This window comes from Cervus canadensis, chromosome 10 (genome assembly GCF_019320065.1).
Source record: "Cervus canadensis isolate Bull #8, Minnesota chromosome 10, ASM1932006v1, whole genome shotgun sequence".
Lineage (NCBI taxonomy): Eukaryota > Metazoa > Chordata > Mammalia > Artiodactyla > Cervidae > Cervus > Cervus canadensis.
Window position 1 is genome coordinate 64,119,104 of NC_057395.1, and position 17,725 is coordinate 64,136,828.

At 47.2% G+C, this 17,725-nt stretch overlaps 1 protein-coding gene across 16 annotated transcripts in view; it reads left to right on the forward strand.

Annotated features, from left to right (window-relative positions):
- The window catches only part of EPB41L1 (erythrocyte membrane protein band 4.1 like 1), a 135,410-nt gene that overhangs the window by 76,125 nt on the left and 41,560 nt on the right, over positions 1-17,725 (forward strand). For all 16 annotated transcript variants that reach the window (XM_043478650.1, XM_043478652.1, XM_043478654.1 and 13 more), the window contains 6 exons: positions 1,514-1,704; positions 3,344-3,508; positions 5,418-5,522; positions 6,305-6,347; positions 9,954-10,029; positions 15,269-15,487. In XM_043478650.1, coding sequence (XP_043334585.1) covers positions 1,528-1,704; positions 3,344-3,508; positions 5,418-5,522; positions 6,305-6,347; positions 9,954-10,029; positions 15,269-15,487 — 785 coding nt within the window. In that variant the 5' untranslated portion in view covers positions 1,514-1,527. Of the gene's footprint in view, positions 1-1,513; positions 1,705-3,343; positions 3,509-5,417; positions 5,523-6,304; positions 6,348-9,953; positions 10,030-15,268; positions 15,488-17,725 lie in introns of those variants that run through there.

A 17,725-nucleotide genomic window follows, 5' to 3' on the forward strand; every position in this document is an offset into this window, starting at 1 on the left:
TAAAGTGATGGATTCAGAGGAAGGCTCTAGACTCAGCAGGTGAGGGTTCCTGCTCATTTCTGTTTCCAGGTTTTAGCTCCAAACTTTTTTTTTTTGAGAGGTGTGTTTTCACTGATGGGGGTCAGAAATGGATTCTTTTGCTTTCCCAAAAAGAAACAATTTGTGGATTAAATATATGTATATATATGTGTGTGTGTGTGTGTGTATTTTTTAAAGTTATACAAGTAACTCCAAAGTGTATGAAGTTAAAAATGAAGTTCCCTCTCTTGTCATGCCCTATGGAACTCTCTTTTTCTCCTCTACCTACTTCTGAGTTATTGACCTCTCTTAACAGTTTAGTGAGTATCCTTTCAGATCTTTTACTACATGTGTACAAGCACTAAGATGTTGATATTGTTGGGGTATGTAAGGACCTACTGCCCAGCTGCCCTTTGGAATAAGCAAATTGCAAAGAGAGAAAAGGAGAGAGAGAGAGAATGGCATGGTCCGATTTATATTTATATTATGTATAAATTTTATAATATAATTATATATAAATATATTATAAAATATATAATATTAATATAATATAAATTTAAAATATAATTTAAATATAATGTAAAATTATATAATTATATATATAAATTATATATATATAAATATAAACAGGACCATGACATTCTCTCTCTCTCTCCTTTTCTCTGTTTGCAATTTGCTTATTCCAAAGAGCAGCTGGGCAGTAGGTCCTTGATTCTCTGAAATCTCATTTCCTGCTTCAAGGGGGAAATGATAAGAATAGTCTGTCGCAGAGATAATTTCTGAGTCCCTCGCTTTGGGGATGAGTCCTAGTGAGACGAACTGACTGCCCATTTGTAGCAGACTTGGGGCCTGAGCCCAGATCTCTGTCTTTGACATCATCAGGGTTATGCGTTTGTTAAGAGGACCTGTCTTACCCCTTTAGATCCATCCTGACCGCATCCCCGCGGAGTCAGGGGGCAGGAGTTATTGAGGCTTGGGGCATGAAGAGCCTTGCCTAATGTCGGGGCTGGAAGGACTGGGAGCCCAGGGCTCTTTGGGTCGAGTTCAGTTTATCCAGCATTGGCTGAGGGGCTGCCGTGTGCCAGGTGCTGTGGTGGGAGAGACAGCCGGGCCCAGGGCCTGCCTGGAGGTGGTCCCTGACTGTCCCTGGTGCTCTTGGCAGAGTGGGGCCCCCTGGAGAGACTCTTCTCGTCCCTAGGAAGGGCTCTGATTCCAGACCTGGGCCTAGAGACTGGAGTCCCTGAGGAGCTATATGGGCAAAGGGTGGGTGGGGGTCTGTGACCTCAGCTGCTGCCGCTGAGCCCTCGCTTCTCCGGACTCTCTCCCCGTGCTCCCTTCCTCTGTCTCTCCCTCCTCCCCCTCTCTCTGTGGCTCTTTGTCCATGTGTCTCCATCTGTCTCTCTCGGCGTGTGGTTCCTGTCCCCCTCGCTCTGCTCTGTCACGCCCTCGCTGCCCCTCTCCCTCATCACATTCTCTCTCCTTCATGCCAATGCAGGCGTGCTGGTCACCATGACAACAGAGACAGGCCCTGATTCTGAGGTGAAGAAGGCTCAGGAGGAGGCCCCGCAGCAGCCTGAAGCAGCCGCCGCAGCAACCACCCCTGTGACCCCCGCGGGCCACGGCCATCTCGAGGCCAACTCCAATGAGAAGCAGCCGCCCCAGCAGGACGCTCGGCCTGCAGAACAGGTGTGTGCCTGGGAGCGGGAAAGGAAGGAAACTGAGGTGTACTGTTGACCCACGACATGCCGAGCACTGTGCAGGGGCCATCGTGTTCATTTTTACATTTTATTCTCCAGGACCTCAGGAGATAACTATTCATCTCCCCATGTTACAGTGGGGGAAACAGAGCCTCAGCAGGATAGAGTCACATTGCTATAAAGTGCTGTGTGCTTAGTCGCTCAGTCATGTCCGACTCTTTGTGACCCCATGGACTGTAGTCCACCAGGCTTCTCTGTCCTTGGGGATTCTCTAGGCAAGAATATGGGAGTGGGTTGCCATGCCCTCCTCCAGGGCACCTTCTCAACCCAGAGATTGAAAGTAGGTCTCCCACGTTGCAGGCGGATTCTTTGCCATCTGAGCCACCAGGGAAGCATAAAGTGACAGAAGTGCAAATCAAATCTGTATCTATATATACATTGACTGCACTGCACGGCATGCAGGATCTTAGTTCTCTCACCAGGAATTGAACCCATGCCTCCTGCAGTTGAAACGTGGAGTCTTAACCACGGACTGCCAGGGAAGTTCCAAGTCAAATCTAGATCTGATGTTGAAAATCTGTGTTCCTTCAACCTTATTTTCCTAATCCCTCAAACTGTCCATTCTAGCTGGGCAGGCCTAGTGTGACTCCAGAGCAAAATTTATCATCTAAAGAGACAAGATGAGGCTCCCCTGGTGGTCCCGTGGTTAAGAATATGCTTACCAATGCAAGGGATGCAGGTTTGATCCCTAGTAAAGAAACTAAAATCCCACATGCACAGAGCAGCTAAGCCCACACTACAATTAAAGAGCCTGCTTGCTGCAATGAAGACCTAGCACAGTCAGAAAAGAAAAACTTAAAACAAATAAAAGAATAAAGATCAAAGGACTTGCGGGGGCGGGGGGTTCATCCAGCCATTGAATTCGCGTCTCTCTTAATTCACGACAGGACTAGAGAGGGAAGGGGCTCAGCCAAGATCGTTGAGGGTATCCATTGCAGAGTTAGGACTGATGTGCAGGGCTCTGACCTCCCTTCCTTCCATTAGATCAGCCCTAGCCACTGGTGACTCAGTGGTAAAGAACCCACCTGCCAATGTAGGAGACTCGGGTTCGATCCCTGGGTCAGGAAGATCCTCTGGAGAAGGAAATGGCAACGCATTCCAGTATTCTTGCCTGGGAGATCCCATTGACAGAGGAGCCTGGCAGGGGCTGCAGTCCATGGGGTTGCAAAGAAGTCAGACACAACTTAGTGACTAAACAACAACAAAACCTCATGCTTGACCCAATGACAGACTGGGAAGAAGGAGACCAAGCCCTGATAACTGATGCACTGTTAGTTCTAAGGAGAAAGGATAGCTCTGGCCTCTGGGTTTGGTTCTGTGGGATGCTTCTGCCTGCAGGGGAGCAGTGGTTCCCTCCTATGAGCCCACCTATTGTACGTAGCTCTGACTCTTCTCTTCCACCATAGATGGGGGTCACCTGGGCAAGGGGTGTCTTAGAGGGGTCTCATTTTGGGGTCTCATTTTGGGGTCTGTCTTAGCCCCAGCTGCTTCCTCATTGCATCTCATTTGGATGAAAGGCTATGGTTTCAAGCTCACTGACCAAATCCTTCCCTTGGTTGGACCTGCAGAGCCTAGACATGGAGGAGAAGGACTATGGGGAGGCCGATGGCCTGTCAGAGAGGACCACGCCCAGCAAGGCCCAGAAGTCACCCCAGAAGATTGCCAAGAAGTACAAGAGCGCCGTCTGCCGAGTCACTCTGCTCGATGCTTCGGAGTATGAGTGCGAGGTGGAGGTAGGGAGCCCCAGCCCAGCCCCAGCCCTTTGGCCTTGGAGCCAGGACAGGCCTCTGGGCACTCAGCCCGGGCCAAGCCAGAGGGCATCCATTCTTAATGGAGGCCTGGACCGATTGCCGTGTAGATGACCGGCCAGCCCTCCTTTGCCCAGACCCTGGCACCAAGGCCCAGAGAGAGCTCTTATGATTGCACATAGAATTAGACAAGGCCCAGGCCTGGCACCAGGAAAAGCCTTCTTAGGGTCACTGTACCTTGGGTAGGACTCACCGTCTGGGGGCTGATCTGTAGCCTGGTAGGACCTGGGCTTTTCTATCTCACCCCACAGTCACTGAGGTTTTGACTAGAATCATTTTCATGTATTTATTGGATGGGGAGAGGGGTTCTCCCTGTGAACCACCCTGTTCAGGGCACCAGGACAAACGGGTCACTCGAGGCTTCCATGGTAAGGTGTCCCCCAGGCATAGGGAGGTGGCTCATGGGAAGGACTGCTCCCCACAGGCTTTGTAGAAACCCTGTCGCGTGGTTCTGTCCCCCAGTGGGTGGCAGAGAGGACGCCTCTTCTCTGGGGTCGGCCCTCCTGGCTCCGCATTGAGCGTCTCCCTTTCTCTGTGTTGGCTGGAACTCCCACTCAAATTCTGAACTCTGACCGCCCCCTTAGAGGTTTTGCCCCTGTCCAGGTGCCATTCCTGGCCTGTCCACATGTATGGAAGAGTCCAGAGGGTGGCCTTACTGCTGAGAGTTACAAGAGCCACCAGTTCCCCCCAACCCAACCCCAAGCTCTGAGCCCTGGTCTTAAGGGACTGACTTACTTCTAAGCCCTGGGAGGCTGATTCTGTCTTCTTTTCAGTGTTGGGGTTTCTGTCTTTTTTTTTTTTTTTGATGTTTATTTCTTCCACAGAAGGGTTGCAGGGTGGACACCCTGGGCAAAAGAGAGGGATATCTTCTCCCTCTTCTCTCCTGCCCATGCTAGCCCCAGGGTACTATTTCATCTGCCCTAGGAGAGTGTGAGGGTTTGGCCGAGGCTGCTTTCTCTGAAGGCCTCCTTCAAGAGGAGGCCAAAAAACCAAAAATCCCTTGGTTTTTCAGCCGTTCCCACAGTCAGGCCTGATCCCAGTTCCCAGTGACTCAGCCAGACCTTGCAGGGACCTCACCACCTCCCTAGAGCCCCCTGCCTCTTTGGGTAGTGACTGTTTCACATGCCTCTGTTGGCGCTCGTCTTCACACCTGTGGGTTGGGTACCCACAAGTTCTGGGCTTTGTCCTTCCTAATCCTCAAACCCGGATGGTGCCCAGAGAGCTACCATGCGTGGATGGTGGGAACTGGGGGAGAAGGTGACTCCCACAGTGCTGCTTCCATCTGAAACTGATTTAGGCTCTTATGAGCCCCTGAAGAATGTCACTTGCTGCTTGGATAGGGGGCACTCCCTTAGTGTAAGGGGAGGGACCCGGGAGGAGAGTTATGCTGTAACTCTGAGTCCCAGGCCCTCCCCTCCTCCCCTGCCCACATCTGTCACATATCAGGCAGCTCGTCTCTTCCTCTCACATCCAAAGCTCAGATTTTTGGTTTTCTCCTCCTTGGGTCCAACTTAGACTGTTTCTCTTACTGTACAGGAGGGAGAAGTCAGTCACTCCCTGACCCCACTCCAGCTTCCCCCAAAGCAGATTTAAGTGCTAGGAGGACCCAAGGAGGGCTTGGATGAAGGCAGTGGATAGGGTGGGATTAGCGTCCCCCCAGTATCCCTTCGAACTTGGTGAGCAGAGCCCGGTGGGAGACAGGAGCACTGAGATCCTCCCCAGATGCTGGAAGCCTCTTGGGTGTTTTCAGGTCATCCTGGTGGAGCCCGGGGTACCTCCCCGCCCCATCGTGATGTGCATTCCAGCCTCATGGCGTCTCTGCTTCTCTCTCTAGAAACACGGCCGGGGCCAGGTGCTATTTGACCTGGTCTGTGAGCACCTCAATCTCCTGGAGAAGGACTACTTTGGCCTGACCTTCTGTGATGCCGACAGTCAGAAGGTACCTGGGCTGGGGAGCAGAGTTGGCTGAAGGTCTGCTGCGGGGAGACATCTCCTCTTAAGCCCCTATTGGCCTGGCCGCATCCTATGGCTTCCATCAATCCTCAGACCTTCATTAGGCCCCTTTTCTTTTTTGGGGGGATGTAGACCATCTTTAAAGTCTTTACTGAATTTGTTTCAATACTGCTTCTGTTTTATGTTTTGGTTTTTTGGCTGCGGGGCTTGTGGGATTTTAAATCCCTTACTGGGGATCTAACCTGCACCCCTGCATTGGAAGGTGACCTCTTAATCACTGGACTGCCAAGGAAGTCCCCACTAGGCACCTTCTGTTTGCACAACCCCAGGGTTCATCCAGCCCTGTCAATCTTCAGTTCTGTCTCCCTTGTGTGCCGGTCCTTCCTTGGGACCTGCAAGTCAGCCCCAGATGAGTATCTGGAGAGCCGTGACCTGGCTTCCTGGGGAAATAATCCCGGTGCCTCCTCCCCACCCTTGGGAAACTCCTGTCTGAGTGTCCTCCTTCTCACCCATGCCAGCTGCATTACCTGTTCACCGTGCTGCCTCAGGGCAGTGCCAGGCCCAGGGCCCCAGGTCCCCAATCCTGCATGAAGCCAGGCCTCATTCCCTCAACTCCCAGTCCCGAGGGAAATGACCCAGACTGCTCGGCCAGGGAAGGGTGTTCCCTGCTAGGGTGCTGTCTGCAGGGCATTTCAGGATATTTCTGTCTCCTTGCCCTACCCACGCCCCCTCCCCCAGCTCCTTCTAAGGATCTCTTTTCTTCTGCAGAACTGGCTGGACCCCTCCAAGGAAATCAAGAAGCAGATCCGGAGTGAGTGACCTGCCGTGATGGGAACGTGGTGGGGACTCCATCCTCCTTGGGGAGGTGCATTCAGACCGAGTTCATTTGCTCTGTGTGGCAGATCTGAGAGAAGGCAGGGTATTATTGTAGAGATGAGGAGCCTGTAGCCTGGACAAGAGGAATGACTGTCTGGAATCACTCAGCATGTTAGCAGAGGAGTGTTCAGGATGTCAGCCCTAGAAGGGACTTGCAGAGTCATCTCAGACAAGGGGACAAACTGATGGCCCCCAAAACAGCCGCCCTCCTGTGCAGGGCCAGTGCAGGCTTGGGAGATTAGTGACCTTTGATCCAGCTCAGAATCCTTGTCCGCACTGCACTCTAGGCTGCTGCCAACTGATCGGTAGTGAACATGTCCTGTATTTAATAACAGGTAAGTGAGGCCCTGAAAAAGGCAGTTATTTACCCAGGATCACAGAGTGAGGTATTGGCCACGCCAGGTCTCCAGCCCTGGTCTCCCAGTACTATCCTGCTCTCTTTTCAAGGCCTGGGGCCAAGACAGATGAGCAGGCCAACAACCTGTCTTTTCTGGCCCAGAGGGGAAAGCAAGGCATATTGGGAGGGACAGGGCAGCCTTCAAATGGCAGAAGGGAGAGGTATATGGCCTCACCAGGGGGACATGCAGTAGGTGGGGACTTGGAGCCTGGAGGCAGAGATGCCTCCACCAGGGGCTCCGCCCCTTGACTGTGCCTGGGCTCCCTGGTCTCCTGGCTAGAAGGCTATAGCCAAGCCTGTTGCCATGACAGCAGGCAGCTGGGTCTAGGGATGCCAGCTGAATATGCAGGAGGGGGCTTGAGGTTCTTCCTGTAGGCTCCTGTCAGTTGGAGACAAAGAGATAGGCTTACAGATATAGCCCTCTCCTCTGGGGCCAACAGGGTCCTGGGCCTGGCCTTTAGGCTGTCCCCAGGAATGTCAGCCCAGCCGGGAAGCCTGCCTCTCATGCCTGAGAGAGTCAGAATACATGCAGGTGGCTGAGAGTGTTTGAGATGGACCAGGACTTTGGAAAAGAGAAGCTGCTGATAGAATCTTTGGGTCTCAGCTCCCTCCCAGGGCAGGGAGTCGGGTCTCCTCAAGTTATTGCGGAGCAGAGCTGCCTCCTTCAGTCTCTGTTCCTTTCCCCATAGTTTCTACTCATTCATCCCAGTTCTGTCTTTGGGGGCTCCATGGAAAAATTTTTTTATCCCCTACCCTACCCCCCATATCATGCAGCTTGTGGAATCTCCCCCAACCAGGAATTGAACCCAGGCCCTCAGCAGTAGGGTGCAGAATCTTAACCACTGGACCACCTGGGAATTCCCTGTCCTCTTTCTTGATTTGTGACAGCCCCAGACTTCTGAAGCTGGCACCTGAGTTCTGATGTCCTGGCCTTCAGAGTTTGGTATATTTCCTCCCGAATCTCAGTGCCCATCACTCAGGGCACTGGGGGCAATTCCTCCACCTCTCTGGATTCCTGCATTTCCCTAGCAAGTGGATTAATGATTCCTGCCTCGCTAGGTGGGGATGAAGTTTCTATGATGTGGGTGTGGACAACAACCAGCACATAGTAGGTGCTTCACACAGTAGGAGGCAATCTGGAGTGATGGTTAAAAGGGCATACACGAGTCAGACTGCCTGGATTTGAATCCTGACTCCATCACTACTTCTTGTGTTAGTTAATTGTTCTGTACCTCATCATCTATAAAGTGCAGGTCACCCTTATAATTAGGGTTCTTGTGAGGATTAAATGAGTTATTAGGTGTTTAATATCTAGAACATAGTAGAACCCAGTTTGTTTTAGCCATTATTATTATTATTGTTAATTATTGCCATTATTTTCTCTCTTTTTCTCTTTTTTTTTTTTGACTGCACTGCATGGATTGCAGGAGCTCAGCTTCCTGGGCAGGAATTGAACCCAGTGAAAGCCCGGAATCCTAACCACTAGGCCACCAGGGAACTCCTCCATTATTATTCTTGAGATAGGAATTGTTTCCCCTTGAAGAGTCAGCTGTGGTTAGGAACCTAAGCTGTAGGGTCTTGGGATCAGAGGCTAGACCTGTTTTCTACCACTGACTGGCTAAGTGATCCTGGGAGGATGACTTAACCTCTCAAAATCTTTATCTATTAAAACAAAAGTGTACCTCAGGATCATTATAAAGATTAAATTCCAAAAAACACATAGAAAGTTCTTAGCAAGCAAAGCAACCAACACTTAGTAAGTGTGGGAGACATGACAGCTATGAAGATGGTGATGACCACAGGGACAGGATGGTCACCAGCCCTTCCTGACTGTGGCCATGCCCCGGATGAGCCTTGCTTTCTCACTTTGTCAGGGGTCCTTTTTTTAAAAATTGAATTAATTGAATTAATTAATTTTAAAAATATTTATTTATTTTTCCATGCCAGGTATTAATTGTGGCACACAGAATCTTTGATTTTCATTGCAGCATGAGAACTCTTAGTTGCAGCATGTGGGATCTAGTTCCCTAACCAGGGATTGAACCTGGGCCCCCTGCATTGGGAGCAGGGAGTCTTAGCCAATGGACCAACGGGGAAGTCCCTGTTGGGAGTTCTTTTAGAACTTGGAGCCCAAAATATCCCAAGGGCCATCTGACCATTGTTCTGGACTATGGCCTTTCGTCAAGGCCTCCTCTCTTCCCCCCGCTCACCCCTCCCCCTCGCCCTTCTTAAGTGGTCATCGCTTTTCTTGGCTCGCAGAGCTTCTCTAGCTAAAACCTCAACCTTTATTTTTCTTTACTTTTTAAATGTGTACCATTGATTTTTCGTAGCTAAATGTGGACGTTAACATTTATCCCAGTGAAATGTTTTTTGTTACTTTTAGCCCATTATATTTGCCTTTCAGTCTCGTTTATAATCCATTTGAGATGGAGTCAACATCAGATAGGACAGAGTTTTGCAAAGTCTGTTCTGAGAACCATTAATATGGAAGGAGGCCCTGTGACAAATGGATGCAGCAGGTCAAATGGGCTCTGGAAACTCTTGAATGTATGTCCCCCCTTTAAGAGGTGCAATGCACGGTAGCAGAGTGAGGGCTCTGAGAAACCCAATGTCAGGAAACCTGTTTAATGTGGTACTTTCTAGATTAATAATCTTCCCATTAATGTCCTGGGCACAGACTTTGGTGTAGAGGAAAGAGAGTGGGCTCTGGAGCCAGGTGGCCAGGGTGGGTCTGAACCTTAGCATTGCCACTTCCTAGCAGGTGACCTTGGACTGGCCATTTTACTACCTGGGCCTCACCATCCTCATTTACAAAATGGGGGTGATCGTAGGACTTGTTTACTGGGCTGTTGTGAGGTTTTATGAAGTGATGTTTGTGAAGTATTTAACAGCATGCCTAGCATATGTACCATTGGTTTTCTTTCTTTCTACCTTCCTTCCCACTGCTAGTTCACAACTCTTTTAATCTGGGCCTCAGTCTCCTCATCTGTCAAATGGGAATAATGTTCCAGGCTTTCTTACGGGTTTGTCCTAAGATTACAGTTATGGAAAAACTTTGAAAAACTGTCCATGAGATGGTACATCTGGGCCACCCACTGGGAAGATGGGGCCTCTCTGATCTTTTCTCCCACCTGCTCCTCTCAGGTAGCCCCTGGAATTTTGCCTTCACAGTCAAGTTCTACCCTCCTGACCCTGCCCAGCTGACAGAAGACATCACAAGGTGAGGGCTGGGGAGGGATGGTGTTGTACGGGGATGGGCACAGGGCCCTGGGAGATGCAAGATGGAATATGGGTACAAGGTGCGGGGTGCAAACCCAGATGCCCACTGAGGCCATGCAGATAGCATCAAAAAGGGAATTTGACTCAGCACAAGAGAGAGTGATGCCAACACAGTGTCAATGGCAATGAATCCTTGACTTCAGAGGGGGAGGTGTCACGGGGAGCAGAGGGGCTCAGTGGGAATTCAAGAGGAAAGAGCCCACCTAAAACGGTCCCTGTTCCCCTCGGCAATCACGTATGTGGGCATCAGGCCCTATTGTTGGAAGAAAGTTAGAGATTTGAGAGTAAAAGCCACAATTTAAAAATGCTGGCAACTCATTTAAACTTTCAAAACACAAGGTATGGGCCATCTCTGGGTAGGGTAAGCCAGACACATCTGAAGGCTGTTGGGCAGGGTGGACCACCGAGTTTTGGCTTTGGGGATAAGGAGGGATTAGAACACAGGTGCCTTTGAAAGTGGGAGTTTGGTCCTGCATGTTAGTTGGTAGTGTGGGAGTAAAATGGGGCGTGTGACATCCCCAGGGAGGCAAGCCCAGGCTGCTGGAGTGAATTTGGATTGTGGATGCAGGCCTTGTGCATAAACAAGGCCAGTAGATAACAAGGCTTGATGATTAGAAGAGGGTGCAAAGCATCCCTCATGGGCTCAGCCTGCCTCTGGAACCCAAAACAGAGAGAGGAGTTTGTCTTTATCTAAGTGTGTTAGTTGCTTCAGTCATGTCCGACTCTTTGCGACCCCATGGACTGTAGCCTGCCAAGCTCCTCTGTCTGTGGAATTCTCCAGCAAGAATACTGGAGTGAGTTGCCATTTCCTCCTCCATCTCTTTATCTAAGCTTCTTCCAAAGAGATAGTCTTACTTCTTGATATCCTGGGGCTGTGTCACGCCTACCACCAATAGGATGTGATTTGGGTCTACTAAGCCAGTCCCTGTCTCCCACTGGGTCCCTCTCTAATTTCTGCCACTTGGCAAGCAATTAGCCAAGGTCAAGATACTGACTCTGGTCTTGGGAGATAAAACAGATGTTCCTGGAATAGATCAAATCTGAGGCCTTGGCCTCATTAGCCCTGCTCTAATTCCTGAGGTCAGCTTGGGGCCAGGGTGGCAGCAGCAGGGTCTAAACTTCATTCCTAAAGGGGCTGAGAGCTTCAGACCAAGACAACCCCCACCCTTCCGGGTCTTGCCCACTGGTGCCTCCCCTCTTTGTTTCTGGACATTGGGACACCAAGAAAGAAGTTAGCCCTGCTCAGCATGGATGGCCTCAGGGAGTGGGGTGGTAGTAGCAACTACTTAGGTGTTTATTTTTTTTGGGGGGGTGCACTGCATGGCGTGTGGGATTTTAGTTCCCCAACCAGGGATCAAACCTGTGCCCCCTACAGTGGAAACCAGTGAACCACCAAGGAAGTCCGTGTAGCAGCTGTTTAGCAAAAAAATATTTAAACCCCAAATAAACTGGTCAAAATGACAAAGTGACTGGAATGAAAGACCAGTCTGTGTACTTGGCAATGATTTCTGAATTTGGAGACTTTTGAATGAAATGCACATAAGCCCACTGTCGGTGCCTGTGATGTTTGAGCTGCTGCTGATTCTGAACCGCAGCCTTGCCGCTGAGCATACACTGAGGCTGCATGTACTTTTTGCCAGAGCTTCAGTTCTGACTGCAAGATAATGTCATGGAGCAGTACAAACTACTTAAAAATAAAAGCCACTTAAAAGATACAAGTAATTGAAAAAAAATGGTGAGACATGGCAAAGTGGTCAGGGAGGTACTGCAGGCTGAGAATGAACTGGAATGTTAAAAAAATGTACACAGTAACTTAAAAAGCAATAAAAAAAATTGTTTGAAATTGTTCTAAAAGTGGTAAAATCATCCAAGTGTGCATGAAAATTATAAAAAGTCTTGAAAGTTATAAAAGTGGTTGGAAATGTTTCTTCTGAGCCAATTTGGTTTCTGACAATTCACTTAGAGCTGTAGCCAAATTAAAAAGTTCTGAGAATACGTCGGCAAACAGGTTTTTCCGGCTGGTGGATTATGGCACAGAAGTTAAAATGAACAAAGTCAAGTCACACGTGCTGACATGGGAAGGGCTCTAAGGCACCCAGTTGAGTGTGAGAAAGCAAGTGAGCTGCACAGTCAGATGTTGCATTTGCTAGCATTTACCTGCTAAAAACTCCCCATTAATCGAAACCACGTGCATTTTTAAAACTTTATTTTATTGAAGTATAGTTTCTTTACAATGTTGTGTTAATTTTTGCTGTACGGCAAAGTAATTCAGTTATATGCACACACACACATGTATTTTCTTTTACATGTTCTTTTCCATTACGGTTTATTACAGGTAATAGTTCCCCATGCTATTCAGTAAGACCGTGTTGTCTATCTATTCTGTATATATTAATAATAGTTTGCACCTGCGAATCCGCAATTCCCATTCTGCCCGTCCTGTACCACCCCTCCCCTCTGGCAACCACAAGTCTGTTCTCTGTGTCTGTGAGTCTGTTTCTGTTTTGTAGATAAGTTCATTTGTGTCATATTTTAGATTCCACATATAAGTGTTATCATGTGGTATGTCTTTCTCTTTCTGACTTACTTTACTTAGTATATGATACTCTCTAGATCCATCCATGTTGCTGCAAATAGCATTATTTCGTTCTTTTTTATGGCTGAGTAGTATTCCATTGTATTCGGTTGGCTAAAAAGTTCATTTGGGCTTTTCTGTAATGTCCTGTGGAAAAACCCAAATGAGCTTTTTGGCCAACCCAATATGCCACATCTTTTGTACCCACTCATCTGTTGGTGGATATTTAGGTTGTTTCTGTGTCTTGGCTACTGTGAGTCGTGCTGCTGTGGACGTGGGAGTGCATGCATCTTTTTGAATTATATTTTTTCTGAATATATGCCCTGAAGTGGGATTGCTAGATTATATGGCAACTCTATTTTTAATTTTTAGAGGAAGCTCCATACTGTTTTCCATAGTGGCTGCACCAATTTACATTCCCAACAACAGTCTAGGAGGGTTCCCTTTTCTTCACACCCTCTCTAGTATTTGTTATTTGTAGACTTTTTAATGATGGTCATTCTGACTACTGTGAGGTGGTACCTCATTGTCGTTTTGATTTGCATTTCTCTAATATTTAGTAACAATGAGCATCTTTTCGTGTGCCTATTGGCCATCTGTATGTCTTCTTTGGAGAAATGTCTATTTAGGTCTTCTGCCCATTTTTTGATTGGGTATTTTTTTTTTTTTTTTTTTACTAGGTTACATGAGCTGTTTGTATATTTTGGAGATTAAGCCCCTGTTGGTGGCATCACTTGCAAATATTTTCTCCCAGTCCATAGATTGTCTTTTTGTTTTGTTGATGGTTGCCTTTGCTGTGCGAAAGCTTATAAACTTGATTAGGTCCCATTTATTTAGTTTTGTTTTTCTATTGCCATGGGAGATTGACCTAGGAAAACACTAGTATGATTTATGCCTGAGAATGTCTTGCCTATGTTCTTTTCTAGGAATTTTACAGTGTCATTTCTTATATTTAAGTCTTTAAGCCATTTTGAGTTTATTTTTGTGTATGATGTGAGGGCATGTTCCAATTTCATTGATTTACATGTGACTGTCCAGCTTTCCCAACACCACTTGCTGAAGAGACTATCTTTTCCCCGTTGTATTTTCTTGCTTCCTTTTTCAAAGATTAATTGACCATATAGGTGTGTGGGTTTATTTCTGGGCTCTCTATTCTGTTCTGTTGATCCATATGTCTTTTTTTGTGCCAATATCATGCTGTTTTGATTACTGTAGCTTTGTGTATTGTCTGAAGTCTGGGGAGGGTTATACCTCCTGCTTTGTTCTTTTTCCTCAGGATTTAGCAATTCTGGGTCCTTTATGGTTCCATGCAAATTATAGGATTATTTATTCTAGTTCTGTGAAAAATGCCACAGGTATTGATAGGAATTGAATTAAACCTTTAGTTGATTTGGCTAGTGTGGCCATTTTAACAATGTTCATTCTTCTGACTATGCGTATGAGATGTCTTTCCATTTCTTTGAATCATCTCTGATTTCTTTTATTAATGTTTTATAGTTCTCAGCATATAAGTCTTTTACCTCCTTGATCAAGTTTATTCTTGTTTGGTTTTTTTTTTTTTTTGATGCAGATTCTAAAGGGGATTTGTTTTTTTACATTCCTTTTCTGATATTTCATTGTTAAAGTGTAAAGAAATGCAACCAATTTCTGTATGTTAATCTTGTATTTTGCCACCTTGCTGAATTCATTTATCAGTTTTAGTAGTTTTTATGAGGAGTCTTTAGGATTTTCTATATGTAGTATCATGTCATCTGCATATAATGACAGTTTTATCTCTTCCCTACCAATTTGGGTACATTTTATTTCTTTTTCTTGTCTGATTGCTGTGGTTAGGACTTCTATTCAATATTATGTTGAATAGAAGTGGTGAGGTGGGCATCCTTGCTTGTTCCAGATTTTAGTGGGAAGGCTTTCAGCTTTTCAGCATTGACTATCGTATTGGCTGTGGCTTTGTCATAAATAACCTTTATTATGTTGAGATATGTTCCCTCTATACCCACTTTCTTAAGATTTTTTTTTATCATGAATGGATGTTGAACTTTATCAAATGCTTTTTCTGAATCTATGAAGATGATCATGTGAAAATTACATAAATTTCTAGATGTCCATGGAGGAAAAAGGGGTACCACAGGGGTAACAGGAGTAACCTCTGGGGGAGGGGATTAGGACTGAGGATGAATATAAAGAAGAAATTTATAATTACCTCTAAAGTTTACATTTTTCCCCACAATAAGTGTATAATAATTGTATAATTCAAAATATATCATATTTTTAAGAAATGGATAACCAGCAAAGCAGTCCTAATTTAGCTTGAAAATGGATTCAAAATTGAAAATGTTCCCATAGCAGGAAAAATCCATCAAACTTAGAAATGAACAAAAATGCTTAACATTTCATGAAATGTTACATAACCATCTTCTAAGATACACCCAGAGTATTAACACACGACCTGCCGGTATTAACACATGGCATGTCTGAGAATATTCCTCTCTGTGCTGAGCATCGATTAGTTTGGAGCTGATGGATCCATAGGAAGCTGTGGTTGGGGGCGTCCAGGGAGGGAGTGGGCCCCCCTGTGCCCATGCGCACTCTCCCCTATCTCCAGATACTACCTGTGCCTGCAGCTGCGGGCGGACATCATCACGGGCCGCCTGCCCTGCTCCTTCGTCACGCACGCCCTGCTGGGCTCCTACGCCGTGCAGGCTGAGCTGGGCGACTACGACGCCGAGGAGCATGTAGGCAACTATGTCAGCGAGCTCCGCTTCGCCCCTAATCAGACTCGGGAGCTGGAAGAAAGGATCATGGAGCTGCACAAGACATACAGGTGAGAGGACCTCCACCCAGGCCTCCCCTGGCTCCTCGGCCCGTTGGCCAGAACCTTCCTGGCTAGACCCCAGAGGCTGTCCTGTAAGAACCCCACCTGCTGCTAACGTGAAGTGTGTCTGAGAGCAGATTATCTCATCAGAGGGGAATGATGATAACTCACTATGTGACCTTAAATGACTTCTGTATGGGTGAGATAATTCCATGTCCTTGGCCTCTGAGAATCGGTCTCTTGATCAGCCAATTGGAGATAACATAGTAATAACTATTATTTGTCCCTGGTTAAGTGTCCTGATGTCTCCATCTTGGCATAAAGGTCAAGTTTGCATTCTGAAGCCAGACAATCAGGTTCACCTTTTGGCTCTGCCACTTTCTAACTGGGGCATCTCAAGCTGGTTGTTTCACTTCCCCATTCTTTAGTTTCCTCATCTATTCAGTGGGCACTAATAAAATCTATGTTATAGGGTCCTAGGGGGCACTAAATGTCATGTATTAGAGACTCACCGTGTATAATTGTTGCTCTGTGATTTGAGGGGTTGAGTCATTGATTGTGTAGTGGAAGACACCTTGTTCCAGGAGTTAGAAGATAGCTAACTAGTTGGGTGATGATGGGCTGGCTATCTACCCCATTTTCCACCTGTATTTAAAAAAAATTTTTTTCCCACCTGTATTTGTAAGGACATAGGTTATCAGTGTTTCTCAACTGCTGGTATTGGGGCAGGAGAATTCACTGTGGGGGATGTTTGGCATCCCTGGACCCTAGGCCCTAAATGCCCATAACACCCACTCAGTCTTTGTGACAACCAAAATGTACCCACCATTTCCAAATCCCTGCCATGAGGGTGATACCCCTTCCCTGAGGGTCCCGTGGAATTAAATGGTCCTTTTAAGCTAGAAGCACTTTGGACTCCAAGTCCAGGCTTGTTAGGGGAACCCAGTGTGATAAATGACACGAAAGTGTTAGTCACTCAGTCATGTCCGACTCTTTGCAACCCTGTGGACTTAGCCCGCCAGGCTCCTCTGTCCATGAGATTTTCCAGGCAAGGATAGGGAGTGGATTGCCATGCCCTCCTCCAGGGGATCTTTCCCACCCAGGGATCCAACCAGTGTCTCTTATGTCTCCTGTGTTGGCAAGCAAGTTCTTTACCACTAGTACCACCCAGCAAGCCCCTTAGTTGAGACATATGAGATCTACTTTCGGACAGGGATTGAACTTGGGGCCCCTGCCTTGGGAGCATGGAGCCTTAGCCACTGGACCAGAGGGAAGTCCCCAGACCTTCAGCTTTATCAGCTCTTTTGACTTAAAGCAGAGGTCACTAGAGTGACCTCTAGTATCCAGGCATCCACGCAGCAGTTACCCAAGGTAGACAGAACACAGGAAACTGAGGATACAAGACAGATGGAAGCAAAGTGGTTGGGAACACAACCATGGAGCCACGTTATCTGGATTCAAATCCTGACTTTGCTACTTAATAACTGTGTGCCCTTAGGCAAGTTATTCAAGCTATCCGTGCCACAGTTTCATCATCTATAAAATGAGAATAGTGATATCTACCTTGTAGACTTTTTTATGAGGATTCACATGAGTTAATACATGTTAAGTGCTAGGAACGGTAACCAGCACATAGTACTCAACAAATATTAGCCGTGGCATACTTTGGCCACCTCATGCAGAGAGTTGACTCATTGGAAAAGACCCTGATGCTGGGAGGGATTGGGGGCAGGAGGAGAAGGGGACGACAGAGGATGAGATGGCTGGATGGCATCACCGACTCGATGGACATGAGTTTGAGTAAACTCCGGGAGTTGGTGATGGACAGGGAGGCCTGGCGTGCTGCGATTCATGGGGTTGCAGAGAGTCGGACACGACTGAGCGACTGAACTGAACTGAACTGAACTGAACTGAACTGAAGTGCAGAGCATACAGTTTCCTGGCAGCCAAAGCAAAGAAGGAATGTGGTGAATTACATAACTCTTTTTTTCAGAAAGGAGAATGTGCATCTGTTCTTCAGGCGAGATTAAATGGTTTCTGATACAAAATTCTGAGAAAAATAGCTGATGTGGGTAATAATTCAGGAGCCCCTGGGTGATTATAATGAGCAGTGTCAGTCACAGTGGTTTCACTGTCATGAAGAAACAGAATTTATGGTTCACGCTTAACCCAATGGCAGAATGAGGCAAAACTCCAGACTCCTGGCTGAGCCTCTGAACGCTTCCTGGAGGAAACAGGACTGGCCCT